The 21,933-nt window shown below is 33.5% G+C and overlaps 2 protein-coding genes across 3 annotated transcripts in view; both read right to left on the reverse strand.

The window, feature by feature from the left end:
- The window catches only part of LOC147070482 (monocarboxylate transporter 14-like), a 167,127-nt gene extending 163,142 nt beyond the window's left edge, over window positions 1–3,985 (reverse strand). For both annotated transcript variants that reach the window (XM_085949514.1, XM_085949513.1), the window contains exon 1: window positions 3,786–3,985. The gene's annotated coding sequence lies outside the window, so the exon portion shown is untranslated. The remainder of the gene's footprint in view (window positions 1–3,785) is intronic.
- Window positions 3,986–6,588: 2,603 nt separating this feature from the next.
- The window catches only part of LOC147070483 (uncharacterized), a 49,328-nt gene continuing 33,983 nt past the window's right edge, over window positions 6,589–21,933 (reverse strand). The window contains exons 5-6 of the mRNA XM_085949517.1: window positions 17,046–18,513; window positions 6,589–6,867 (exon numbers count right to left, since the gene is read on the reverse strand). Coding sequence (XP_085805643.1) covers window positions 6,695–6,867; window positions 17,046–18,513 — 1,641 coding nt within the window. The 3' untranslated portion in view covers window positions 6,589–6,694. The remainder of the gene's footprint in view (window positions 6,868–17,045; window positions 18,514–21,933) is intronic.

The raw sequence follows: 21,933 nt of genomic DNA on the forward strand, positions 1-21,933 counted from the left end.
GGCAAGTAAAACGCTAAATTGGCAACGCCAGCGGGGTTGGCAATATTTTAGTTACTTATTAACGGTTACGCATGATTCATTAGGAACAGTAAAACTACTAAATTAACCAGCTTTCAAAATCCAGTATAAAATATACGACATGGAACATGTCGGTATTTTTATAAACTTATAAGCACTACAAAAACTAGCGTCCCTTCCTTCCAGCTGAGTCGGAAACGGAAATTTATAAATTCCCAAAATCATGGTCCATCAGCCATATGAACCTCTTGCGCCTTTTATCTCTTTATACCTACCGCGAGTGGAATCTACCGCGCCGGGATTATTGCGTTGTTATTATCTTGGTTACTCTATTTAATTGATTACTATTAATAACCATGTCCTTGATTTTTATCTACCCCTATCGTATTAAGGCTATACCTAAGTTGAGGCATGGTCTATAAAGATCGTGGCTAGGCGATGCGCGGATTGCAGGTGCAAATAACGCATGCCAAACGAAATATAATTTGTCATATAAATCCAACATGCGTCCATTTTATCTTCTGTTTATTGTTCTATTAGTAACAATAATAATATATTCATGACATGTTTTCTTTTTCAAGTAAATGGGTAATGTTTTAAGTCATCTTTACACGATTTGAGAATTAATACCCCCGTCGCCATCACGAAACAAATTGACGTATTCACACCTCGACGTTCACTCTCCGAATGCCATCGAGTCAGTGTTGCCATTTTTTTCTATGCTGATTATAGTACAAAGGCGTAAAAAATATAGTATTTCTAAAAAATATATATAGTACAGGAACATTTTTCATCTTGAATCTTTGAAAATTATAGTATTTTGGTATATTTGGCGTAAAATTATAGTATTTTACATTTTTCGCAGAATTAAAATTATAGTATTGTACTATAATTATAGTACGGTTGGCATCACTGCATCGAGTCCAAAATTCCGTCGCGCCTATAGTTGAAAATTATTTGCCGTTTCACTGATGTATTGTCTTAATAAGTTATGTGGTTATAAACGTACAACATACCACATTACCGCGAGGCTTGACGTAAGTACAGTCGACAATATCAACCGTAACAATAGTCGCATTAGCCCTTCCTGCTATTTACGCATGCTCATGGTTAAATGGTTCAAATAGCCACTCGCCCAACGACACGCACAAGTAATGGTCTGTATTCCAATATCTACACAATATAGTTTCACTATAATGTTATACGGGGATGATTTTCGTTGACGCAGATGACGCAATCGATTCATCAGAAAATTTAAAAGGGCCCTCAAAACAGTTCAAACCAGTCATAAAATTATTAAATTTGGTAAATACGTATTTTTTTACAAATTGAGTAAGTACCTATACAATATTACCCGAAGCATAACAATACCGATGCGTATAATATTTTATAGAAGTAGTTGAAAAATGTCCTACGACCTACACCAAGATGGAATTTTTACTGCGGTTGATTATCATTGATATTCGCAGAACTTCTATTTACGGGTTATGCATAGTCAGTTTGTTATCTAGAAATACTTACCTAATTGATAATCATTTAAAATCATGTCTCGATCAACAATTCATTTTACTTACCTACCTACTTAAAATCAATTAAATAAGTACCTACTGTTCCAGTGGCACAGCGAGGGCGGAGCGTGTGGGGTAGGTGCTCCCCAACTTTTTGTCTAACCCCCCGTTTCAGACGGGACACCGGTGTCACGCTCGTATATAATAAGGAGGCCTTTGTATTCTAATAAATGGACCTTTGTATTGTGTTTATGAACGCCCAGAGCTAATGAGTCAACGCATAATTTCGCGATATAAATTAGAACATAAAACTGGCTGCGGTCATAAAATATGTGTATCGGCGGCATGAGAATGTAGCGGCCGACGGAAAAGTGTACTGGACACGCTTTGACTCATTAGCTCGGGGCGTTCATAAACATAATACAAAGCCTCTTTTATTCGAATACAAAGGCCTCCTTATTATATACGAACGCGACACCGGTGTCCCGTCTGAAAATGGGCCTAAGACTAGTGCGCGACCCTAAATATTTTTAACTATGCTAATATCGCTTTTTTTCTTTCAAGCGCTCTTCACAACTGGATCATTTGAACACATCTTGGATAGATGTACTGACCACACGGCTAACTTCTGACTGACTTTTCATCTTCGAATTTGGCACAAAATAAATATTACTACTTAGGAACGAACCGTCATGAATGACGTCACGCTCTAGGGGGTCTGATATAATGTGACGTCACAAAGTAAAAAATATGTAATCGGGGATTTAAGGATAAACATTAAAAAGTTTAGGTGGGGGTGTCAAAAATGTGATGTAATGACAGGGTAGTAAAAGGTTATATTGTGACGAAATGTGATGATGGGGGGAGGACGGCCCCTTATTCTTTAATTACCGGTTCATAAAATCCCAAAAACTATCAGTCTCGTAGAAAAAAATATTTCACCGTCTGAGCTAGATAGGCCATATTATAATAAAAAAATCCAACACACTTATTTTTATAAAATACATATAAAATTAAATAACTACATACCTATTATGTCGTAAAATTATCAAGCGCTCCGGTTCGTAAAATTCTCCAATTCGAGCGCTGTAAATAACACAAATATTGTGTACCTACTTATCTTGGCTTTCATCCCTCTAAGAATATTACAATTAATCAGCGATCTGGGACGTTTCCCCATAATTTTAATGAAGTATTTATTTGTACCTACTATGTATGTAATAAAATTATAGTAAGTATAATATTCTGAATCACAAGTACCGTTTTTCCAAAGTTGATTTTCTGCGTTATATTATGTTAGGTTAGAATTGGTAGGATTTAGAAAATTTAGATGTTGAGAATCGAAAAGGTGTACATATTTTAAAATAGGGTAATTGTGCCGCAGAGGTAGCCATGAGCTTTTATAATATTTTTTTTACGAAAACAGTTTATTCCATGTAGACAATTATTATAATAAATACCTTTTTCTGTCGGCGAATCGGGTTTTCGATCCAATAATCTTTAATTGAAAATTTGAAATCTTCATACATTTTGATGCACCATTATCACAAACTAAGATTATAATATGAGGTAGAGGTAGGTTAGATTAGGTTATGTTAGGTTAGGTTTGGTTTGGTCTAAAAAGAAAGTTGTAAAATCTCATGGCCACCTCTGCGGCACATTTACCCCTACGTATTGACATTATTTAATTATTTATTCATTTCAAAATATTTATTTGAAAATTTTCCAATTTTCAAATTAAGAATCTTCTATAAAAAATTATATATTAAATGTTTCCCATCCTGATAATTATTATTATGAAACAGAACCGATACTAAATACCTAGCCAATTTCTAGTGAATATTTTTTAATGTTTAAACTCTTTAAGTAAATGTTTCACAATTTAAAAATACAAATTAATAACTCGAAGGCTAGATCTTCGTGTTAACTGCATTCTATAAATAAATGCACGTATCTAATTAAATTCGCGTTTACTGACTACTATAATTAGAACACACATAAAATTGTATATTGTGAAATTAACATTCGATTTCCATGGAAATATAATAGTATTTATGTGGAAAATGGTTATTTTTTTAATGAGTAGAATAATGAAATTGTTGCCCAATTATTTGACAGTCAAACCACGACTGATAACGATAAGGTAACGTGGGCTGCATAAAAGTAATGCAATAGATTTTATTATAATGTGGAAATCAGCCGCACATGTACCCAGCGAAATGTCATTTCAAAAATATAAATACACATCGAAATACTCACGTTTATTTGTTTGCACTTTAAAAAGTAGCGGGCTAGGATGTAGTCCTTTATGACAGTCTGCTTTCAAGACACAATTTACCAGGCTTGCAATAGTTTAATATTTAACAAAATAATGACGAAAGGGTCATTCGATAAAAAACACACAAGAGCCAGAGCAAACGAACACTAATGAAGTTGCAGCGAATCGTTTCGTTGCTAGCAGTTTGACAAACTTGACGGTGCGTACACCATAGACGAGCGACGAGACCAGAAACTACGCGAGAAGCAGTGTTGCCAAGTCAAAATTTTAAATTTCAGTTGATTTTGACAAAAAATTCAGTAGATTTTGGAAAATTAAGTATATTAGATATGATTTAAGACTAAGAAGAATAACAATAAATAATAATATTAATTTATTATAAACAATGATGATAAAAGGGTTAACTGGCGCTCTTGGGTAGAGTTACAATGATTTTTTTGTCAATGCAGAAGTGTCACTCATCAAAAAAGGGCGTGCGTAAATCATTTCACATTTATTATTAAAATAATCATCTGTTTACTTACAATTATTATGGAAAATACACAAATATCAGTAGATTTAATAAATATCGAAAAAATTAAAAAATCATTGCCTAATATCTACATCAATTTAATGCTATTAGGTAGGTACTTGCAATAAAAACAAAATAAAACAATGTTGTATGAATGACAATAATAAAATTATTAGTTGCAAGCATAAATTTTGTTACAATAATAAATGAAATAATAAATTACGATAAAGATTAGATATGAATTTTTTGATGATTAATTTTATGGATTTTATCATTATTATAGATAATATTTACAATATCAATACCGACGTAAAATAATATAACAGTTTACGTAGGAAGTACCGACATATATATTATGCATAGATAAATGTAGGTACATAATGCTGTTACGTAATAATTCTGCATTCGTATTTTGGCAATGGCAGTGGCGTAACTAGTAAAATAGTGACAGGTCCATTCTTAAAACATAGGTAGATAATTCAATTTTCTTGACATATAAAATTAATTATTATTCATATTACACAGTTTAAACATACAAATTGTCCGTTGTACCGTTGCTACTATTAACAGTGCAGATGCAAACAGGCACGTGCTGGTAAAATGATTAAATGAGAGTTAATTTATTCTGCTTCTGGAATGCTACAAATAAATTGAGGATCAATTAATTCTTGGATACGACATATTAAGACGAATGTATATACCTAACCAGCTTAAATTATTTCCATATACTTTTCTTTGTATTTCAAAATCAATCAGTTCGTGTACAACTGAGTTGATCACACTGATTACTTAACTAGGTACCTACTAGAGACATCTAGCAACGGAATTAATAATTATGAGATGGCAATCACATACAATAATAATTTACTGAACGTATTTTGAAATGAGTATTAATTTATTCAAACATTATTTGTTTAATATTCAAAGATAATCTACCAATAAAAACTGTAATCACATTATTTCATTCTTGTATCAACAAAATGTGTTTATATGTCTAATCGGCGCATGCTCCGACAATAAAGTTTTTTCATTTAATTTAATTCATAGTTTTAATGTTTTTGTAGTACATACAAATGCGGTTTACTATAAATTGGATATTATAATATGTAGGTAAACTAAGTCTAGCATCTACAACTTGACAATATGAGTATTTATTTTGATTAAATTACCATTTAATTGTATGCAATTTCGGCACTAGATACCTCTAGTAAGTAGATAACTACATATTATAATAACTTATTTATTTTTACATCTAATTTTAGTGGTGTATGTGTATTCTATATTAATTAGGTATTATATTAGAATTAGATCAACACAGTGATTTAGGTAAAAGTAATCTTTTGTCCTACCACTGTACTTTTTATACTACCCAATACGTAGGTACATGACAGGCACCTTGATTAGTTGGGTAATAAAGTAATATTATGAAATAATTTAATTTACATGCTAATTTGAGTATTTTGTTATTATTTAAACATCGAATAATTCTAATTCCTATAGAGAAAACGTAAAATCTCTCTAATCTAACTAGACCTATCTTCTATTTTTTTGAATATACACCTAGGTATAGGTACCTACAGTTCGGCGCATCCAGTAAACTGTGTGTAAACAGTTGTACGTGTACATTATATAGCCGTGAACATTTTATTCAAATGACAGAAGGCAGAATATCATTGTGACCAGATAACACGTTCTTCATCGAGCGGTAATTTGTACACATTCTAAAAACATCTAAATGTATATGAAATACAATACAATAATCGTAAATTATATTGTTTATTACATTAATATTAAAACTATATACTTAATTAAATATTCACGGCCATAATGTACCTACACCATGGCCCCTACAAGGTGGGGCTGACGGGGCTCTAACCTAGGGGCCCAGGCTCAGGGGGACGGTGTGGCGGGTCAACCAGATAAATTAGATAAACACACATATTAAATTTGCTCGAATCTCTGCGGCGCTATTTTACTTAGAGGTTATTACCATTTTAAAATATAATATGGTTGTGCGATGCAATTTTTGACTGTTGTGTATTGATACTCGACAACTTTATAATTCGATGCGTTAAATCATTAAAAATACACTGAATTTTATTTGACCTCGAACACCATTAAATTTGTAAAAATGCCACAGGGGGCGTCAAACTGCCTTTAACCTTAGCGATAGGTAGGGGCCGCCAAAAATCCTGGCCTAGGAGCCCGCTACATGATGTGGGGGCCATGACTTATACGTATAACTGTTTACGTGCAGTTTAGACGTAACCACAATTGGGTGTTTAATTTTATATTTAATCTTATCATATATGCACACATTAGCTTAAATTCAGTTTGACAACTGACGATTTTTAAGTTAATATAATAAATAAAACTTTCTCAAAAAGTTTTAGCAGTGACGGGCGGCGGAGGGGGTGGAATTCGCGAATGAAGTCTGCGCGCAGCTCGCGACCAGTGGCGTGCAGCAGCACAGTGGAGAGGAGACAAAAGAGCATCCGCCATGACACCAAGCCTCACCACGCCCGCATAGCGTTGGATTGTCAAAGACATACCTGAAAAACAAGTTAAATCTAATTACTTACATAAATTATCTACTATAATAGTACCTACCTAAAGAGTAAATAAAATTTACATATGGGCTTCCACGTAGGTCGTAGCAGATGTTATTTTAACAGTCTTTTTACGATGAATGGTTATTAACAATTCGCCCAACCCATTACGTAGATACTTTCACTGAGTGAAACTCACATTGCAAACAACATCAGCATGCATTATAGCCAGCCAGGGGGGGGGGGGGGGGGGGGGGTTGTACCCGCATCCCATGGCTTCCATGAGTCAGTGACGTCCCGTGAGGGTAGGCAGATTGAGCATCGCCTAGGGGCGGCAGTTACTCGGAGGGCGGCAAATCAATTGTTATATATTAAAATAGCTACCTAAACTCAGTAAGTATGTAATAACGAAAATATTTTTCCAATAAAAAAACAGCTCACTGGTTGGAAAGTAAATGTATTATGTAATTTATTAACATAGAATGTTTAACAAGACTGTATTTTTTTGTCCGGTCTAGCTTATTTCCATTGTCCTTGACCGATGACCTTAGTGACTAGAAAGGCACGTGATCATTAGGTACGTCGAGAACACGTGCAGATTTACGATTTGCATTATTTGAGCGCAGTTATACACTAAGCAGCCAGGCCACAATTTTGAAAAAAATGATGATGAAAAATGTGATTTTCATAATATTCTCACACGTTCGTTTTACGTTCTGCACAAATCAGTCAAGCTGCTTTCATACAAAAATCTCATAAATGCGTTTTAAAGAATTTACGAATCGCAGAATATGACATTTTCGATCTGAATAAAGCGACCAAGCTGCTGTCATACAAAAATGTTATATAAATGCGTTTTAAAAATATGCCATTTTCGATCTGCATAAAGCAACCACATGCTATTATTATGTAATTATTAAAATCCTGACTGTGTAAAGTGTGTTTTTCTACATTCTTGATAAACGTTTTTTCTCAATTATTACATTATATGCAGCGCTCGAAATGGAAAAGTTATCAAGGTTATCAAATTTTATGTGTATTTTATAAACATAAGTGTGCTAGATTTTTTTGTTATATTTTTCTATGGCATATCTAGCTCAGATGCTCAAATTATTTTGTCCGTGAGACGGAGCGATAACTTTACAGATTTCACGTATCGGAACGGCACTCCGGTGCATTCCGGTCCATTTCGAGTCCTGATTATATGTTTTTCATTTTATTATAAATATAATATATACAATATAATATAATATAATATACAGATTTTTCATGTAAAAATTAGTGGCAGGCAGCTAAATATTAATTTATAATTTACAAGTTTTTCGAATTATTTTCAGAACTTTGAAATTCTCATATTACTTAAGGCCGTGCATTAGTTGAGGCACGGTCTAAAAAGATCGTTGCTAGGCGATGCGCGGATTGCGGGTCGCGGGTGCAAATGACGCCTGTCAAACGAAATATTATTTGTCATATAAATCCAACATACGTCCATTTTATGTTCTGTTTATTGTTCTATTAGTAACAATAATAATATATTCATTGACATGTTTTCTTTTTAAAGTAAATGGGTAACGTTTTTAGTCATCATTACACGAATTTAGAATTAATTTGCCCGTCGCCATCACGCAGCAAAGTGACGTGTTCCTGGGCTCGACATTCTCTCACTGAATGCAAGCGAGTCCAAAATTTCGTCGCGCCTAAAGTTAAAAATTATTTGGCGTTTCACTGATGCGTCACCTTAAGTAATTTAAGAAAATAGATGCAAAAATAAAGATTGTTCATACAAAAATAGAGTTAGCTGCATTCCAGGATAGACAATCGAAAAAAACGGTTTTGCAAAACAGCCTGGAATGCTAAAACACCAAAATTTCATAGATTTTATGCTTTTATCTCTTTAAAAGTTACACAAAATCATATATGTATATATAAAATATCTATCATTTAAAATGTATAAACAGTATACAGAGGCTTTGTGGATTTAAAGAAACACACTTTACATAAAAGTGCTTCTATCAGTGTTTGAGGTTTGTGTGGACTGGCTGCTTTGCGTATAACTACGCTCATTTTGAATAACAGGTAAGTTACCAAGGCCTAAAAAAAACAAATCATAAGTGCGAGTGAGAAAACATACGACACACTTATAATAATTTACGTTATATTATGTGTTAGAGTAAGATAGAAAGTTTTAAGTTCTAAGAAATTATTTTTATGAGTTGTTTCGTACACGTAGCTAATAAATAATATTAGTTGGTTAAAAACTGCGAGCACGTCAAATTTATAGTTTTTGTGTGAAATATAAATTTAGTGGTCTAATGATAGGTACTTCATTATTGTTATTTAATTTAGTAGAAAAGATGGTTAATTGTGATGTGGATGTATTCCTACCTACCTACCTACCTACAAATGTGCTGTTGCCGTACTAAGCAGGAAACTGGTATTACGATTCATAGGTAAGTTTCTACATATTCGTGATAGTTTATTTGTATATTAGGTATTATATATTTTAATATCAAGTGATGTAGTGTTTTTTTTTTTACTAATAACTTAAATTATGGACCTCTTTACCTAATGGCAGTGGCGAGGGGTGGAGGTAGGCTGTTAAGATGCGACATAAATAGCGCGCACTATACTTTTTGTAAGTCATCCTTATTTGTTTTCATTGAACGCAGAATACAGTTCGCAGATGGTGCTGTTAGTTTTTAAAATTCAATTAAACCCTGGCTAACCAAAGTATAATAGTTCAGGTATGCTATGGGCCACCCGCCAAAAAATAGCGCACACGTTTACAGTCGTAGAGCGGAATGCAGAAACATTTGTCATAACTAAAATTTCCTTAGCAGAAAACACTATGCAGATACATTGTCCTTAGTTAAGATCATTTTTATTGAAAATAATACCATATTTAAAAATTCTCGTTAGTTAAATTAGGTAAATTATTTTATATTTGTTAAACGATGACAAAAATATGACTACTGCATTTTATAAATGTAATAACTATAAATACATATTAATATTTAATTATAATACTCTTATGTTTCCGTTATAAGTCAATATACGTGATTCCACAGGCACCGCAAGATATTTTTTTAACATGGTAACACTAGCTTCAAGTGTCATTCTTCACCTGGTATTTTGTATTTCTGTGGGTTGGCGTATAAAAGTAAAATAATATTCTGCAAGTACATGCCAAACGAATTAACACTATCAATATCCTTATTGAGATACATTGTTAAATGAATTTGAGTGTATGGAATGTGTTATAGACATGCAAATTTATTTTGACAGCAGCTGTCAGTGGTAAATGGTAATACAGAAGGGGGCGTGTTCAAAACAAAAGTAGTCTATGGTTAAGGATTCCTTAACTCTATACTCAGGATTGTCTATAGTTAAGTCATGCTTTTCGGCGACTTATCCTTAGGAACGAAATCTTAGATTGTGCATTCCGCTCGTAGGTACCTAATTTAGTTGTTTTCGTTGAATTAAGAATAAGTACATATTATTAAAGATGGTGTATGTTAGTATCGATAAAAAATATTCTTCTATCTACCTACATGATATATTAAATCTATGCTTCTATCTATAAAATAGGTATCTAAAATTGGTTTAATGGCGTTATATTTTATAGATAAACGAATAATTTTTAGTATTACATCGCTTAGATTAGGTAGGAATTGAATTTTAAAAACTGACAAACATTACCTACCTGCACATTGCAGTCAGTTCAATGAAAACTAATATGTTTGACTGACAGAGTTTAGTATTTATACATTATGTATACCCGATATGCACAACCTACCTCCACCTTTCGTCACTGTCTAATCTAATGGTTGCATTTTCACCGCTTAAAAATACTATATCCGTGGCCAGCAGGAGAAGTGGTATATATATGTCAACAATATTCCGAAAACGAGTTAAGCATGCAGATGTCTAAAATTTCGATCTTTCTATGCAGGAGAACAACGACAAGTGATGAAAAATGATTATGCCTGTTTTCGATATTTGATTTCGGTTTATGTCCCACGACGAATTTGTCATATAAATCCAACATGTGTCCATTTAATGTTCTGTTTATTGTTCTATTAGTAACAATAATAATATATTCATTGACATGTTTTCTTTTTCAAGTAAATGGGTAACGTTTTTTAGTCATCTTTACACGATTTAAGAATTAATACCCCCGTCGCCATCACGAAACAAATTGACGTTTTCACAGCTCGACTTTCGCTCTCAGATTGCCAGCGAGTCCAAAATTTCGTCGCACCTATAGTTGAAAATTATTTTCCGTTTCACTGGAGTATGCTCTTATGTCTAGGGACGTCACTGTCCATGACACCTGCGCTGCTAACTAGTCTACTGTATGTACAATAATATTGTTAGTATTGACATGTTCATAAATTTTCGTCAAAACAATAGATATATTACAACGGTAACATTATGCAAATTCAAGAGGTGCTTTATGTTAGTACTTCTCAAACTGGGGGGCGCGGCCCCTAGGGGGCCCTAGAGCTCCTACCAGGGAGCCGCGAAATATTTCAGTACCTATTTGAAAATTAAAAACAATAATAAAAACGTGAACACTGGACGATACCTAATACAAATCAGTAAAAATCTATCTAATCTCAACAAAGACTAACATTTTTGAGGGGAGCCTTGGAATTTTTTTCTGATTTAGGGAGCCATGGTATGAAAAAGTTTGAGAAGCACTGCTTTATGTCATGCAAACCTACCTACAATAAATTAGCAAGATGACAACATAATAATATATTATTGTTACATACGCATGTACCTACTTTTTGTTAATGATGTATTTAATTGTAGTTTATAATAAGTAGGTATATAAAATAAATTATTTACTTATTATTTTTTAAGTGGACATGTAGGTCAATAATAACTTATAATAATCCACAATCCAAGTAAACAGTCAAAATAACACATTTTAAAAACACAAATTAAATGTTGGCATTTTTCCAAAATGTCACTTAAGTGAAATGACTTCTTAGGCTGCGCGCACACGGCAAAGCGAAGTTTCGGATTCATCCGCCAAACGTCGTTTTCGGGTCGAATGCGTTTTGTTTGCGTTTCGTTTGCGTTTCGTTTACGGCGATATATCGACGATGCTGTCCAAACATCTGGACAGAGAAAACACAGTTTTCAAGGAGATTCATAAACGCCTTTTTTTGAAACTGCACCCTGCTGCGAGAGTATTTATCTCTCAGTACAGTGGTGTACAAGGGTAAATAAATCAATATAAAATCAGTACATAATATTGCATTATACCTACATTTATTTTCCCACTATTGCTTCTTTTGGAGCTGGACTGTTTTATATCGATAGCGTTTTGAAAATTACCTATTATTGTGCCTATTATGTATCATCATAAACTTTGTCTGATCAATACTATCGACCGAGGGTACTTGATGGAGTTTGAATTTAAATTCTAATTGATTTAAGTTTTGTACTATTATTATTTATTAATACAATAAAAAAAAAGATTATAAGTTAATACACGAAGAAAGGGTAAAAACCTTATTACCTAGATACCCACTAAGTAAAGGATGAAGTATAAAAACATAATATTGTGAATAATTTGAATACTTGCATTGTTTCTAAAAACTTGTTGTAAATACTATTAATACATTCGGTAGGTAAGCAGTTTTACAAAATAAAATAAAAAGTTTTGACACAGCACAGCTATGAGAAGAAGTATTTCATCAGAAGAAAGGCTCGCCATAACTAGAAGGTAAACTAAACTAAAAAACATACATATACCTATACAAGTACATAGGCACATACCTATCAATAGTAGTAGGTAGGTATTCATTATTCTCACTACAATATATTATTATTGGTACCCGTTTACATTTTAGTGTATATATATATAGATCATCTAGATGGACAGATTTTAAGGGAGATATTTCAAATGTTTATTTATAATATGTGACAAAACAGAACACCCGGAAAAAACCTGGCTGTTCTGTTTTATCATGTTCTGTATTGTTATTGTTTTGTTTTGTCATGTTCTGTTTTGTCATGTTCTATTTTGTCATGTTCTGTTTTGTCATGTCCTGTTTTGTCCGGTTACCATCTAAGTCATACCACGTGTCTGGGCAGTGTAAAAATAAAACCCAATCATGATGAATTGTTTGCAACCAGAAAGATTCACTTGAATGCTTAATGCTTATTTGGACTATGTCTGCATTTGCATATAGCTAACAAAAATCCGCATGAAAGTCATTTGAAATAATTTCTACACTATGAAAATATCTAGGTAAAACGGTAAAAAAGATATACTTAATAATATGTAGGTAATGTTTACATCTTAGTTCGCCACTGGCCTCTGAGACAAAAAAAGGTTTTTTTTTAATTCTTCGGATAGTGCAATAAATAAATTCTTCCATAATAACACTAGGGGTGAAAACAAAGACTACTACTATCAGTTTGCAGAACACAATAAGGCACAAATTGTATGACATAATTTATTACTTTAGTCCGAAAAATTTGAAAAAATTCTTCTTTCTTAATAATTAGTGTCATCAAGAATTTCACAGTGGCGCTTATGCAATGGGGAAAAAAACAGATATAATTTAATTAAAATATTTTATAGATGTTTTGTATATAATTTGTTAGAACAATGTATTATATTATAGGTAATCTAGGTAATATAGGTAAATATTATAGGTAATCAGTACCTACCTACATACATATTGTATTGTACCTACCAGTGGCGAAGGGTGGAGGTAGGCTGTTGAGATCCGCCATAAATATTGCACACTAAACTTTGTCAGTTATACATACTTGTTTTCATTGAAATAAGACTACATTTTAAGATGGTGATGGTAAGTTTTTAAAATTCAATTAAACCCAGCGAAAACCAATCCATAATAGGTAACAGTCAAAAAATACTCGTATATCTATAAAATATCTAAGATTATGCAATTAAATCATACATAAAATTTGGTATTTTATAGATAGAATAATATTTTTTATCTACTCGTATTATAGTTTGGTTTAGGCATAGCTTGATGAATTAAAAAAATGAACCAACAATATGTATAATACGTACTTATTCTTAATCTAACGAAAACAAATAAGTAAGAATGAAAAAATGTGCATAATTTTGTCATATCGCTTAAAATATACCAATACTATTATGGTTTGGTAAGACAGGGTTTAATTGATTTTTAAAATCCAACCAATACCATTTGTAAATTATATTATTTCAATAAAAACATAAGTATACATTTCACTGAAAAAGGTTATTGTGCACTATTTATGGCGGATCTTAACAGCCTACTTCCACCCTTCGCCACTGGTACCTTTATTTATTTTCCCACTATTGCTTCTTTTGGAACTGGACTGTTTTATATCGAAAGCGTTTTGAAAATTACCTATTATTGAGCCTTTTATGTATCATCATCAACTTTGTCTGATTAATAATAATTAATAATAATAAGTACTGATGGAGTTTGAATTTAAATTCTAATTAATTTAAGTTTTGTACTATTCCATTTGGGTATTTTTTGCGACCAGGCTTTTGCCTTTCAGCATCTTGCGCACTCGCCAATGGCAAATACACATTGACATCAAATTCTTGCTTATTAATAGGTACAATAAAAAAAAATTATAACTTAATACACGAAGAAAGGGTAAAAACCTTATTACCTACATACCTACTAAGTAAAGGATTACGTATAAAAACATAATATTTTGAATAATTTGATTATTTGCAGTGTTTCTAAAAAACCTGTTGTAAATACTATTAATACATTCGGTAGGTAAGCGTATTAAAATGTCATTTCTCGTAAACAATTCTCTTCCAAATCAAGCAATAATGGAAAAATTAAATTTACGTAAAATGGTAAAAAAGAAATACTTAATAATATGTAGGTGTTGTTTACATGTTATATTTTTTTATATTTTATTTATCTTAGTTCGCCACTGGACTCTTGAGACAAAAAAAAGGTTTTTTTTTATTCTTCGGATAGTGCAATAAATAAATTCTTTAGGGGTCACAAGGGGCCGAACACAATAAGGCACATATTGTACGACATAATTTATTACTTTAGTACGAAAAATTTGAAAAAATCCTCCTTCTTCCTTAATTAGTGTCATCAAGAATTTCACAGTGGCGTTTATGCAATGGGGAAAAACAAATATAATTTAATTAAAATATTTTATAGATTTTTTGTATATAATTTGTTAGAACAATGTAATATATTATTACACCTATTGTATCTTTTATCAAATAAACATTTAAAACATATTATAAATAAACATTTGAAATATCTCCCCTTAAAATCTGTTCATATTTCCAATAGAATACTATTGCTTAGAATTCAATAGCTACATTTTAATATTATTAAAAAGATAGCTATTTTAATGAGACTATATCAGGTAATTTTGTGTTAGTGTAACTACTAAAATTTCAATCTATTTTTTATGAGGTGTTTTGAATTGATAACTGCCAACTTTTTTAAAATATGTAATTTAATATGGTACTGTAGCGGCTGAATAGATAAATTATCTAAATTTTATTGTCAGTAATCGCAACTAATATATTATAACAAAAAAACAATAATTAATATAAATATACATATACCTATATAAGTACACAGGCACATACCTATCAATAATAGTAGGTAGGTATTCATTATTCTCACTTCAATATATTATTATTAGTACCCGTTTCCATTTTATTGTATCTATAGAAGATAAAAGTGTCAACTAATAAAAAAATTAATTAAATAAGTACATACTACAAAATAAATAATAATGGTTATGGCGAGCCTTTCTTCTGGTGATATACTTCTTCTCATAGCTGTGCTGTGTCACAACTTTTTATTTTATTTTGTAAAACTGCTTACCTACCGAATGTATTAATAGTATTTACAACATGTTTTTAGAAACACTGCAAATATTCAAATTATTCAAAATATTATGTTTTTATACCTACTTAATCCTTTACTTAGTAGGTATCTAGGTAATAAGGTTTTTACCCTTTCTTCGTGTATTAACTTATAATTTATTGTATTAATAAATAATATAGTACAAAACTTAAATCAATTAGAATTTAAATTCAAACTCCATCAAGTACCCTCGGTCGATAGTATTGATCAGACAAAGCTTATAATGATACATAAAAGGCTCAATAATAGGTAATTTTCAAAACGCTTTCGATATAAAACAGTCCAGTTCCAAAAGAAGCAATAGTGGGAAAATAAATGTAGGTACCAGTGGCGAAGGGTGGAAGTAGGCTGTTAAGATCCGCCATAAATAGTGCACAATAACCTTTTTCAGTGAAATGTATACTTATGTTTTTATTGAAATAATATAATTTACAAATGGTATTGGTTGGATTTTAAAAATCAATTAAACCCTGTCTTACCAAACCATAATAGTATTGGTATATTTTAAGCGATATGACAAAATTATGCACATTTTTTCATTCTTACTTATTTGTTTTCGTTAGATTAAGAATAAGTACGTATTATACATATTGTTGGTTCATTTTTTTAATTCATCAAGCTATGCCTAAACCAAACTATAATAGATAAAAAATATTATTCTATCTATAAAATATCCAATTTTATGTATGATTTAATTGCATAATTTTAGATATTTTATAGATATACGAGTATTTTTTGACTGTTACCTATTATGGCTTGGTTTTCGCTGGGTTTAATTGAATTTTAAAAACTTACCATCACCATCTGTAAAATGTAGTCTTATTTCAATGAAAACAAGTATGTATAACTGACAAAGTTTAGTGTGCAATATTTATGGCGGATCTCAACAGCCTACCTCCACCCTTCGCCACTGGTAGGTACAATACAATATGTATGTAGGTAGGTACTGATATTTTTATATTTATTTATTTACCCTTGTACGCCACTGTAATGAAAGATAAATACTCTCGCAGCAGGGTGCAGTTTCAAAAAAAGGCGTTTATGAATCCCCTTGAAATCTGTGTTTTCTCTTGGACAGCATCGTCGAGATATTGACGCATTTGAATCGCAATCGGCCCGGAAACAAAACGCAAACGACGTTTGGCGGATGAATCCGAAACTTTGCTTTGCCGTCTGCGCGCAGCCTTAATGACATAAATTATTGCCGCTTAAATTTCCACACAAAATCAGGCAATAAGTACTTAATTTATATAAATGTGAAATGTTAAAACTTACCAATATTTCCCTGTGGAGGTCTCCAGCACATCAAACTTAAAACTGTATGGCCCCATCTGGTCTCTCTTTGTTTACCGTCAGTACTTTCTGCCACTTCCGTCAGAGCAACTGAAAACCGCCTGGAACCATAATTCAGCGCAATCCTGGCTAGAACTGACGGTAACGCTTTAGCAAGCAATTTTCGTTTCCCTCCCAAAGCAAACAGAGCGCCCTGCTTATTCCTTACTCTTCTCACTTCTTCGGCCATGATATAAACATCCTCAATTCCTTCTCTGGTTTCACTTTCACCAACTGGAAGAGACAGGCAGACAATTCCAGGGATTTGTCCGCATCCACCAGTACTTTCTGCTGAGGCCAGTAGTGTATCACAAGAAACAGTCCTAGCTGTTGCTAATACTATTTTGGGTACTGGTAATGCTGCATGATGGAAGTATTCCTTTAGGCAACTCGTCGTCATTGCGAGAAGCACTTCTGTTTCTGATACTTTAGCTGCCGATGCTATTTCACCAACAGTTTTTCGTGACACTGGATGCGACCATGCCACAACTTTTCTTCCACACGTAGACATCGTTTGCAACTGATGAGGTTCCGGATTATCACTCATCAATAATTCTTCAATAAGTATCATTGGAGCAGTATAAATTAATTTACTAATATAAAATAATTCTTTGACTGCGGTGAACATCAATGGTAAGTAACTGTTCAAAAATGCAATTACAGTATTTGGATATGCATAGTATTGTCGATTTAAACAACAAAACATTGCCATAAATTCATAATAAGCTAAAATTGGTAATTTTAATGTACAAGTTATGCTGATATACCAGAAAAATCCCAATACTCCCTTGATTATCGTCAGCGGATTAAATGATACCAATCCTGAATTCAGCAAAGTCGTAAAAGAGATTCCTCGCCTTGCAGCTTCTCTGTGAAAAGTTGAAATTAAATAATTCACATACGAAGCAGGATCCGTTCTATTATTTTGGGACACAAATTTACAGAATTCTTTGCAGACAGAAACTGTAGTTATCAACAACATCGCAGCGCAATGAAATATCCCGGGGGGTGTTCTTAAAAGCTTCGGTGTTTCTATTGGATCATAATCGGATATGAACTCATTCCATCGATTTGAGAAACTATCACTGAGACGGTAATATAAACTTGGTAAAGCAGTTGGAGTTTCCAGAAAATCACTCAATGGACTCTTGCCCGTGTTGTCGGTAATATCGGGTGCTCTGTTTTCAGGAGACTGGCATTCTGGAGATCTGGCCAAAGGTTCGCCATCATCTGGCTTCATCAGTAGAAAATCTCCAATGTTTAGTGATTCATCGTCTTCCACAAGTAAATGGTGCACTCTAATCAGGATAAAGTATTTTTCTTCGTTTGCTAGCATGTTTGGGATGACTATTATCTGCCAGGGGGGATTGTCCGAGGGCAGATATTTCGTCACGATTTCGTTCACATAGTCCTAGAAAATAAAGTAATATATTGTTAACAGTATTTAAAAGTGTTTCCCATTATTTAAAACGAGACGGTTTGCTTAGAAAGTCTAATTGACTTAAAGCAATGAGTGAGCGACAAACAACCAATTTAAAATATGAAACAAATACACGAGTAAGTATGTCTAATTAACAAGACACGTATAATTAGTAACATCACAATTAAAATTTATTAAGTCATCTCGAAAGAAATACAATCATATTGTGAACATTATTTTGAGTGTATTTTTAAGCACGATTTTTTAAATACGATTAAAAACTAAATTGAGCAATTTACTTGTGAAAGTAGAACAATTTCACTAAAATTATCGTAAATGTCATGACGTGTTATCGGAGCGATATCCATCTTCCTTTTACCTCCACCACCCGCCACGTCTCCACACTTGTTATGCAGGCGTATACCGTGGCGTAACGAACGATAGGCGCTCTTCAAATTTGTGCCGAAAGTGTCATAGGAGCAACTTCCCAAAACTTTGGTTGACGTGCATTAGAGTGTGCGTGATCCCTACTTCGATATAATGTATTACGGTCAATTATCGATGAGAAAAGACTTTCTCGCTCGCCGTAAAATGACGCAAACTGAGGGAAAAAAGTTGAGAAATATTCCCTCGTGATATCAAGTCGCAATGGCCGACCGGTCCAGCTGAAGGTCGGACCGACTTGAGAATCTCTTCCCTTTCAACCGACATATGGGGACATTCCCAGAGGATGCGATCGGCATCCTGCAATTCGCCACAATATAAGCAAGTCGGAGATTCTATTAGGCCAAGCTGACAGAGTATGGAGGCAAAACCACCGTATCCGGCTAAGAACTGAGAAGTCCAATGGTCTGGAGTCAATCTCTAAACTCAAACAATTTTATTAATCCTTTAATACTTTGGACGCTGAAGACGCACATGCGCGTAATGACCAGGCGGCCGATCGATGTAATTAACGTGCATTTTAAAGGTGCTAATTAAAAAGTCATTATCTACTCAGCAGCGAATGCGTTAATAGACTGAAAATTTGATCAATATGTAGGTACATTATGTTTTTAGAATGTACTATTTCAGACGAACACCACGGGGGTTTTGTGGCATAGCCAAATCGCCCCACATGCCCAACGAAGGTGAAAATGGAGATTTTATGGTATTTTCAAAGCTTTAGCCTGAACATTCCTTTAACGTTGTAGATAATAAATTTATATAATTTTGAACCCGTATTATCCTTTATATTTATTTTAAACATTTGATGACTGCATAAAATATTTTTATTACATAAAATAGTATTCTTTTAAACCTCTCGATCTAATGATTTAGAATATAGTCATATTTCAGAACATCCATGTGCAGTAGTTGATGTTAAGATTTTTTAGATTTATTAATTTTTAAACGCATTTATAAACCCATTAGTAAAATTAATGTTAACATATAGTGAAATATTTACGATAAAAAAATATATTTTATAATCTCTGTGATCCCAAATTTGAAAAGAATTAGGCATTTTATTATTTAAAAAATGGGCACGACTAACACATTTGAAGATAATTCTAAAGATACTGATTATAAGCTATGTCTTTGACCATTCAAATGTGATAAGCATCCTACGAATAATGATTATTTTATAATAATTATTGACCTAAGAATAAGGTAGTATTTTTTTGAAATATGCCATTTCTATTGGCATTTCCCAGTGGTTAAGCTACAACATACGGCCGCAGCCATAAATTGACAAATGATAAATGAAGTAGGGGGTAAGATCATGTTAACACGCGTGTTTAAACATGTACCTAACAGAAGAAAATCGTTTTTTTTTGTAAAGCTCAAAATACCATATAATCTCCATTTTGACCTACGTTGGGCATGTGGGCCCTTAAGTCGCAGATGCCGGCAGTGTACAGGTTAGTTAAACATCACTAACTCACATAAGCACACAAGTTTGCATTTTGAAACTGCATTTTCAACAAAACAAGCAAATATCAACGCACGCCACTGCTACCGTATTATCTCTTATCGCTCTTATCGGATTTATCTAATATTAATAATAATACGTATAATATTTAATATAATAATATCAAGACCAATGTCACGGTCCATGTTGATAACATCCGGAAAATACTTTAATTATATAATACTTAAATGTCTTCGCACATTAAATCAGTGGCTCCCAAAATAAACGACGAAAAAAACGACAATATACTACTTCTTCCCCGTTTTTCAGTGACTTTCGTTATTGAAAGCTGACAATCATTAGACACTGTGGGGTGTGCAGGGCCCGTGCCAAGGGTAGTTGCCACATATTGCAAAATTGTCATCTCGCTACCCAATAATATAATTCTAATAAAATATAAAATATTTCTTTTAAATTTGAAATAAGTAACTATTTCATTTTTATTTTAAAAATTAATAACACTCGTATCCTACTATACGACTATAATAACGTCGGGCGATATGAATCTATTAGAAGAGTACCTACTATCACTCCCCTCCATTTTGGTATGAGAATTTCTCAACTGTCACTTTTATTTTTAGTTTCTGGTTTATCGTCTGCGTTTTAGGATTTGGAGGTAGATAATTGATACACCGGAATTATGATGGAAAGCGGCGAGTTTATTTACGTTAATATACTATATGGTTACATTTTTTTATAATATAATTCTACGGAGGGTGAAATGTACGCGTTCGCGATTTTGCTGCTTGTCGCGATCTCCGCGCCATCTTGTGATTTTTTTTTACGAAACCGTCGTCGAAAAGAAAGCGACGTTGCAAATCTCCAACGGTTAACAAAATTTACGGCATTGCCGGCTGGGCTCTTTTATTATTATTTATTTTCGTAATCAGCGCTTTATTATTTGTTGGCTTTGATACCGATTCGGGCGTCTCCAGGTACACAAAGACATCCCCAAATGGGGACCATACGGGGGTGTCACAAGCGCACCTCTCCGGAAAGGCCCGAATGGGGATCGGGCCAACTAAGGGCTGATTACGATAGCGTGTGTAACTGGACAGTGCGGCGGCTTGATAAGGGGTGGTTGCGTCTCTAGACGTTGAAGGATCGAAGCCCTTCCGGTACGTCGGCGGCTGGAGAGACTCGGATGCAGCACTGTAGCATAGTGGTTCGCGGTTCCCGGGCCCACCGTAAAGCTGCTGAGAGAGGAGGGCGTCGCGCCCAGCCCTCTCAACACCCTCGGACCGTCGGCAACCGGAGAGTTTCGGATGCAGCACTACGCCGCTTTGTGGGCGTAGTGGTTCGCGGCTCCCCATGTCTACCGTACGGGCGGATGCTGAGAGAGGACGTCGCACCCAGCCTTCCCAACAGCGACCGTCCGAAAATCAGTCGATCCCTCACGAAAATGCATACCGGCGCATTACTCGACCCCCTTTTTTGCTCGCTTGCCCTGCTGTGGCTAT

Source organism: Rhyacophila brunnea, unplaced genomic scaffold (assembly GCF_057557595.1).
Source record: "Rhyacophila brunnea isolate RB1 unplaced genomic scaffold, BYU_Rbru_1.0 scaffold_22, whole genome shotgun sequence".
Taxonomy (NCBI): domain Eukaryota; kingdom Metazoa; phylum Arthropoda; class Insecta; order Trichoptera; family Rhyacophilidae; genus Rhyacophila; species Rhyacophila brunnea.